Below are 8,763 nucleotides of genomic sequence, written 5' to 3' on the forward strand. Positions count from 1 at the left end.
GTAACTTATTATATGTTAGAGGTTAAATTTTAATATTACTAATATTATAAATGCGAATGTTTAGATGAATGAATGAATGTTTGTTTGAAGGTATCTCCAGAATGTCTCAACGGATCTTGATGAAGTTTGGCACATAGTCTGGAAGAACACATTGTCTACTTTTTTTTTTAATTCTGTGGAGACGAAGTCGCGGGTGTTTTCTAGTAAAATATTAAATAAGTGGGCGTATAAAAGAGGTTGGATAATAATATAGTTTGAGACTGAAGTGTGAACTGCGACATTTGAATATATTATTACTTCAATAAATACTTCATAACCCTTAACCGTAATCATTTTATATTTAATTATATTTGTTACTACATAATGCTATTTTATTTCTTATATAAATATTGGTAAATAAGCAAATGGCCTCCCTTGTTTAAAAACACCGTTACGGTGAAGTTCAATAGGAATACTGAAAAAGTTAGATTTATATTAGTATATCACAAATATCAAGCAGTTGGTTTTTTTTCAGTTTTTCAAGTATTTATATTATATTTGTACATCGAGTCTGTTCTTTTAGTGTAAAGAAAATTGTTACCAACACAGTTTTTCTATTTCAGTCATGTAAATTCTGTAGTATTTGTTTGTACCGTTAGATGGCGCTGTAATTAACCATTGGTTTTTAAAAACCAGACTTGCAATGTTATAAGATGTTGCATAATATTGTTCTGTACTTTAAAAAAGTTAAATATTAAGTAGCTAAATATCCAACGGCTAATATTTTGAAAATATTATCACAGATGTAGTATGGACTAGAATATAAATTGTATCAATGAAAAGCATATATTGCTATCAGTCTAAATGTTCGTGATGTTAACCTTTTTAATATTTTTTTATTTCTTTTAAAATTATTATCGCCAGTAATAAGAAAGAAAGAATGAAGTCAGGTGAAAATAACATCATTTCATAACTATGTAACATGTAAATTGTTTTAAAGCGCTACAATTTTTGCAAGCGCTTTTCTTGCTAAGTTGTATACTAACGTCAGTTGTTTCCTGTTCTTTCATTGGACGTTCGAGTCGTATGATCGAACGATCATTTAACGGTATAATATGATACATACTCTTTGGTAGTAGAACTGACGTAACTGGACGCAAGCACGAATTTTAACATAACCTAAGTTAGTCCGCCAATGCTTGCGTTACGGTACAGTCTGTAATAAACAAAGTCCAATAATTTAACGGTACATTTTCCGTTATTTTTTACATATTTTAATATGAATATAATGTGTGTAATGTTGATAATTTGATACTTAACGTTAAATTGACAAATATGATGTAATTATATTCGCACAGATAAATAAAACATTTTTTTGACAGCGGTTCTACTCTTTGAGTTATACAATGACCCGGTGAAGATTTGTGCATTAATTAAGTTGGAAAAATTAAGCAACAAGTTTGTCACTTGAAGACATTATTAAGTAAGTATTGAATGAGTGCATATATATAGAGAAAATTAATATGTAAAGAAATTGTTGTATAGATACATAAATGTTTTGCGCTGTGATAAAAGATTGGCGCCAAAAATTATAAATAATTTAAGGAAGCTTAAAATGTAAATTTAGTTTAAGTATTTAAAATACACTAAGTTAAAATTAAGTTAAAGATAAATGTAAATGTAAAAAAAAATACATTATTTACGTCAATGCACATAGATATTATCAGATCGATTCAAGGTAATTTTGAGTATTCGTCTGGTACATTAATAAGATAAATTTTTAAATTTTACACGCTGTATACGTGTCGTGACTTACATCGATTAGTTATTGCTCAAAAAAGGATTGGAAACAAAAAAATAAGGACTCTCTTATGCATTATTAAGTTTTTTGAGGATAATTATATCGTGTATATCATCTCGAATTATTTGCACAAAATATTTCGTGTTTTTTCGTATTCTTTTTCCCCAGAAAATAGTTTATTATATTGATTAAAGTCTTATGTCTTAGTTACTATTAAAATATATAAAAAGCATATATTCACTTCGTTTTTATGTAAACAAAATAATTATAAACAATACATTAAGGAAGATACGAAAGATTAAAGGTTTTGTACTTTAAACTGACTTTGTAGCTTATAAATAAACATATAATATAAACTTCCAAACCTGGTTTAAATAAACATCCAAATACAACAAATATTTATTAAATATAACCATAACCCTTCTAAACTTTGTAGGTGATTTTGATTTTAGTTCAATCGTTTGATAATTTATCAAATCGCGTTTAAAAAAAGAAGTCGATGGAACATAAATAAATTTATTTATCATTAGGACTCGTAACTGGCTTATGTAATTTCAGTAATAGATTATTACGGAATGATAATGATTAATTGTTATTATTAGTTAATTGATAATTTACTCAGATGGAGGTCAGTATCACTCTACGTAACTATAATTCAATATACATAATATATTTCTTCACTGTTGAATGATGATATTAGTTGTTCGCTTCTAAAAAGTAGTTCATCTTTCCTTAAGGATAAATAGGTTGACCAATGATGGAATAATTAAATAAATATCTTCTCTTCATCTTTAAAGTATGTATTATTAAAAATGTTATGCATTCTCTATTAACCGTTATTAAAAAAAAATACTTATTGACATCATTTCATATGTAAATATCATGGTTATGAAATGTCTGTTATTCAAAAAAAGTTTGCTTTACAATTTTTAATGACGTTTTTTTTAATTACCACGAAGTCCTATCATTAAGACATAATCGCATCTTCTGTACTAGTATGATGTATTGGAACATTCCACGTTCATTTCATGTTTCATATTATCAATCAAAAGGACACTGTGTTGCAAGACGATGTCTATTTATTAAAATGATTGAATCAATTGGCTCTGTTTTCACGATGCGTGCTTGTAGTCTGTTGGTCATGTTCAGCCTCATTTCGAGTTTTTAATAGTTACAGATATTTAAACAGACACTAAGGACCTGCTTTAGGTAGTACATAAAGACTGACTTGTCGTCGTCTACTTATGCACACACAGCATAACGTGGAATAAATGTACCTATGAAATTTGAAAATCAAAAACACATTGGTATATGTCAAGGTTTGAACCCGGAGTTGTGGAATAAAAGTGTTTAAGTCCTGATGCCCGAAGCTCTAGTGTCACTCTGAATGTGGTAGTTACAATGTATAATATTAGTTTATAATTTTTTTAGTTACCTCCAAACACATACATAATAAATGTATGCAATAAATCTCAGTTAACCAAACACTTGAGTAAATAGAGAAAATCCCAAGCCTTTCGTCTTTCCTACTGTCTAACAATGTTTTCATTATAAAGATAAAGCTGATAAAAGCATTGAGATAATAAAATTGTACGCGGTAATGTTTGACGCATGTGATATCAGAATCAGGGCACAATCAGCACTTAAATCGTATCATATAATAAAGATATATACGGAGAGTAGAACCGCAAAGAACAAAATACCGAGATAATTAATTGCCGCACTCAGTCATTAAGTGGTCAAAATCAAACCCTTAGTGTAGATTAAGTAATAGGAATTTACGAAGAATGTTTAGCCAATAAACGATTTCTGGTTACGGCACTTCGTTCGTTCGTATAAATAATTTGAAAACAATGTGCTTGTTTATGAATAACTTTTCAAATTGGAATTGTTATTACGAGCTATTCATTGTCATAAAGAAAAAGATTTAATTTTTCCACCTAATTATGGCTTCGCTTTTTAAATTTCTAAAGGCAGACTCCGCGTAACCTACGTAGTCCTTCAAACCGGAATTTGTAAAAACACGCAGCCGTTGGCATTTTATTTTTAAAAGGCATAAGGCCTCACAAAAAAATTGCCAGGGTTTAAACATATATTTGTAATGGTTTTCGAATAATAGTTTGTAGAGTATTGTTTTTCGTTCACATACATAGTCGACGAAGAAAATAAAGAATGACAATTTACTAAAAACAACCAATGGCGTGCTCTAGAGAGATGTCAAAACATCTATAATGTGGGTATTTTGCAAACAAATGTGTTTGTAAAACTTTTTTACCATTTATACACGTAGTTGGCACTATCACGTTTAAAGACATAGTACTTGATCTTATTTTTTTAGAAGTTATAGTGCGCAATGTAATTCATATTTGTTTCAGACCGTGAACTTTGTACGCAAAAATGGAGCAGTCAGTATTCGGTCTTTGGGACTACATCATAATGGCGGCCACTATGATAGCGTCGGTCGCAATTGGACTTTATTTTAGATTCAGTGGGGGAAAACAAAAAACCAACGAGGTAAGACATTGAAGTAATTATTTATCAAATAAAGATTTAGGGTTAGCTAGAGCCATATATTTTTATGGCCATGATATAATCTTCTATTTAACGTTTCTGTCTTTTGCTCATAACCCGATGCATTAACAAAACTTAGTATTCATTTATTTCTTGCAGGAATACCTGTTGGCCGACCGAAACATGTCCATACTTCCCGTGGCGGTATCACTTATGGCATCTTTTATGTCAGCCATAACGCTTTTAGGAGTCTCCGCGGAGAATTATTACTACGGCATGCAGTTCGTTGTCATTAATATTTCATATGGCATCGCTACGCCTATCGCCAGCCGGCTTTATTTGCCGGTGTTCTTCGGATTGCAAAAAACGAGTACTTACGAATACCTGGAACTCCGTTTCGGACCACGGATACGAATGCTGGCATCTTTAACGTATACATTACAAATGATTCTATACAATGGTATCGTATTGTACGCTCCAGCGATAGTACTGGAAGCTGTAACTGGACTGGATAGATTAATATCTATTCTATTAGTGGGCTTGGCTTGTACATTCTACTCAACATTGGGCGGTATGAAGGCAGTTCTGTTTACGGATCTGCTACAATCGTTATTAATGTTTGGAGCTGTTTTCAGTGTTGTTGTTTTTGCTTCCGTACAGCTCGGTGGGTTTGATCAAATATTTGTGATCTCGAAAGAGCGCGGACGATTAGATTTTTCCAAGTAAGTTTATGTTTTAAGAATACGTAGTAGTATAACTTGTGTTGATAAAATATTGCAATTTCATATTTTATATCATAACTGTTTCTTTCAGTTTCAGTGTTGACCCAACAGAGAGACATACTTGGTGGTCTTTGATCTTGGGAGGGCTAATCACATATCTGTCATTATACGCTGTGAACCACACACAGGTAATTGATGAGTCCCTTTCTACACTTTCTAACTTCAAGCGAGTTGTTTACTGAAATTTATTGTTGTACATTTAGGTTCAAAGATTGCTGACGGTGAGCACATTAGATCGGTCCCAGCAGTGTCTGTGGTGGAGCTGGCCGGTGCTCTCTGTGCTTAGTGTGGTGACCTGCATTAGTGGCCTAGCGATATTCGCCGTCTATGAGGACTGTGACCCACTAGCCAGCCGCAGTATTTCCGCAGTAAGTATGCCATTATGACGATGCTATGTAGTGGACGAACATATTTACTCTTGGTACAACTATTCTAGATAGCGAACAAATATAGCGAGAAGTTGATTATGCTTTTTGTAGGAAAGTTAGGCAAAAAAGAAAGCGGGTCATAGAATGTTATGTGATTAACTATCAACATCTACAGCGTTCTAAAGTGAGTTTGTGTTATCATTCTTTTAGTAAGGAGGTAATATGAAATAGTTTTCAATCGATATAAATAAAAAGGAAAAGTTATTTTATACATTCGTTGGTACTTAAAGCTTTTGATAGATAATGAACCAGATAAGGATATTTACTGAAATAAAATTCACTTAAATTACAAATTAAAAGTGTGAAGAGGTTAGTCGTAACATACGTTTTTCCTGAGCATTGGATACTTCCACTAACTACTTGTAAGTGTTTAGTAACCAGTGCAATGTACGCATTTTTGCTATCGTATGAAATCAACGCGGCCCTGACAGTACGATGACCTCGAAATAGTCGATAGAGTTAAACACGCGTTAAGTATGAAATAAAGTCTAGAATTTAATATGATCTTACATTAAATAGGTAGGTTCAATCTGTAATATAGCGGTCTTAAACAATCTTGCTATAAAGAATTTTCGAGCGGTGATCGATCGGAAGAATATTGGTAATAGTGAGCGATTTATTTAAGAAATTTCAGAACTAAAAAATTTATTGGCCTTTCGTGAAAAACATAAAGAGAAGCTTTATTATTATTTCTGATGTTAGATAGTGTTTATTGAGGGAAAAATTGTTAAAACAAAACTAAATAAGCGATAACAAAACTTATTGATAGTTTTGTTTACGCCACGAATGTATTAAAATAAATTTAATTGCTATATACCAGTAAAGACGTCGTTGTTGTTTATGTAAAATATACTTTAATATTTTCCTTATATTGCGACATCTTTAACTTTAAAAGTTTTGTCTCAAATAATTCGTTTACACAAAATGTATAATATAAGCAGATTATTTAATCTGACTTATTTCTGTTTATCAGTTAGGTGCTTTTAAGGGTAAAAGAGAAACTCAATGAAAATGTTAAGAAGTAACTGAAAGTAATCATCATTTTTGAGAAATTTCCAAAAAATACCGGTTTGATCTGGAATAACATTTAGGCTACCAATTAAGTAATTTTTGATTCCGCGCAGCGGAGTCGCGGGCGTCGGCTAGTATTATCACATCTTAAATTTTATAATGAATATATTAAACTGCAACTGGCTGGGGTTTAATATCATTTAAGTGATTTTAATGATAGTGTGGGAGGTCTTCACTGCTGTCGATATTTGCGGGAAGAATAACACTCGAAGTCCAGATTTGTAATGATTTATTTTCTAATTTCTTAACTATTTATACAAATTATGTGCTACGTGCTTACTGGCTAAAATATGTACACCAATTAAAAATTTCAGTTTTTCGACCAATCCGGAAGAGACACTAATTACTAGCTAATTACAATGAGAGTGAGTGAGAGGTGATTTTCTCTGTCACACATTCTTGCGCGTTCCGCAGAGATGGCGATATGCTGCTTATGACCTCCAATATCACTCCCCCTCAAGCGAAGCGTACGCTCTTCTTTACTACGCGGCCCGATCTTGTTACGTAGGGATGGCTGGTAGCGAGCGTGTTACTTGATGTTGCTGTGTTTCTAGTTGCAGGTACCTCTTCCTTGTCTGTTTCACTCTCAATAGTATACGCGGGCTTCAATCTGTCCAGCGATATTACTGAAGTTCGCGTTGGAAGTTGAATTTTGAAATATTTTTCGTGTCGCTTTAAAACTTCGTATGGTCCGTCGTACGGCGGTGTGAGTGGTGACCGCACGGTGTCATTGCGGACGAATACATGTGAGCACTTTGAGAGATCTTTGTAGACGAATGGTCGCTGTGACGTTTGTTGCGGACGTGTTGTAGGCGTTAATGACGTTATCGCTTCTGTTAGATGCCGTAGAAAATCTGCGTCGTCATATTTCGGCTGAGTAGGCACGAAGAAATCGGACGGTATCCTCAAATTTGTACCATAGGTCATAAGCGCTGGGCTGAAATTGTTGTCGTCTCGTATAGCGCTGCGTAGCCCCAACAGAACTGTAGGTAAGTCTTCGCTCCAGGTTATAGACGCGCCACGAGCCATGAGCGCGGTTTTCATAGTTCTATGCCATCTCTCTATTTGACCGTTGGATTGAGGATGGAATGCGGTGGTTCGAATCTGTTTATTCCAAACTTTTTTAATAACGTGTTGAACAATGATGATTCGAACTGGCGGCCTTGATCGGTTGATATTCTCAACGGACAACCGAAGCGTGCTATCCACTGTTCGTAAAGCGCTTTACAGACTGTTTCTGCGGTTATATCTTGCACAGGAATCGCTTCGGGCCATTTCGTGCATCTATCGATAATAGTGATGCAGTATCGATAACCGTTGGATGGTTGTAGGGGGCCGACTATGTCTATGTGTATATGTTCGAAGCGTTGCGATGGCGGAAATGCAGATAGCGGCGTTACGACGTGGCGATGTACTTTGGCGCGCTGACATTCTGTGCAGGCTTTCGTCCAACCTGCCACTTCTTTACTCATTGCTGGCCAGAAGAATTTAGTGATCATCTGCTTTCTTGTCGTTCTTACGCCTGGATGGCACAGTTCGTGTTGCGCTTTGAAAGCGGCGTAACGATATGCCTTGGGTAAAAATGGGCGGGGCGTTGTTGTGGACAACTCACACGTGATCGGACGGCTCATTCCAGGTAGGGTTAGATCGGCGAATTTTAAGTTTGGTTGTACTTTTAACTTTTTTAGTTCTTCGTCGTTGCTTTGGTCGATAGACAATTGAGCGAAGTCGATTGCAGTTGGGCATTGTATTTCCTCTATGCGTGATAATGCGTCAGCGACTGGGTTCTCTTCGCCTTTTAGATACTCGATTTTTGAGCAGAATTGGCTGATGTAGTTGAGTTGACGTTCACGGCGCGGGCTGTCGCTGTTACTCGCTGTCTTTGTCAGTGCATACGTAAGAGGCTTGTGATCGGTGTAGATGGTGACTTCGGAGCCTTCTATTAATCGACGAAAATGTTTTACAGCTGAGTAGATCGCTAATAGCTCGCGATCGTACACGCTGTAGCGGCGTTGAGTAGCACTCATAGTTTTCGAGAAGAATGCCAGTGGTTTCCAAACTTTTGAGTCTTTTTGTTGCAGTACGGCGCCTAGACTATGATCTGAGGCGTCGGTCATGATGACAAGTTTGTTTCCGACAGATGGGTACGCTAGTGTTGTGGCTTCTGAGATGCTTTGGCGGCATTTATCAA

At 34.8% G+C, this 8,763-nt stretch overlaps 1 protein-coding gene across 5 annotated transcripts in view; it reads left to right on the plus strand.

Annotated features, from left to right (window-relative positions):
* Nucleotides 1-1,116: 1,116 nt before the first annotated feature.
* LOC106115769 (putative sodium-dependent multivitamin transporter) overlaps nt 1,117-8,763 on the plus strand; it is a 15,030-nt gene continuing 7,383 nt past the window's right edge. For 2 of the 5 annotated variants that reach the window (XR_001227777.1, XM_013309285.1), the window contains exons 1-5: nt 1,130-1,462; nt 4,156-4,294; nt 4,451-5,013; nt 5,105-5,201; nt 5,277-5,441. Coding sequence is in view for 4 of the 5 variants with exons in the window: in XM_013309285.1 (XP_013164739.1) it covers nt 4,178-4,294; nt 4,451-5,013; nt 5,105-5,201; nt 5,277-5,441 (942 nt within the window). In the remaining variant the exon portion in view is untranslated. Of the gene's footprint in view, nt 1,463-3,914; nt 4,014-4,155; nt 4,295-4,450; nt 5,014-5,104; nt 5,202-5,276; nt 5,442-8,763 lie in introns of those variants that run through there. The other 3 variants (XM_013309286.1, XM_013309287.1, XM_013309288.1) reach the window with 3 other exon arrangements.

This window comes from Papilio xuthus, unplaced genomic scaffold (assembly GCF_000836235.2).
Source record: "Papilio xuthus unplaced genomic scaffold, Pxut_1.1 DF827777.1, whole genome shotgun sequence".
Classification (NCBI taxonomy): Eukaryota; Metazoa; Arthropoda; class Insecta; order Lepidoptera; family Papilionidae; genus Papilio; species Papilio xuthus.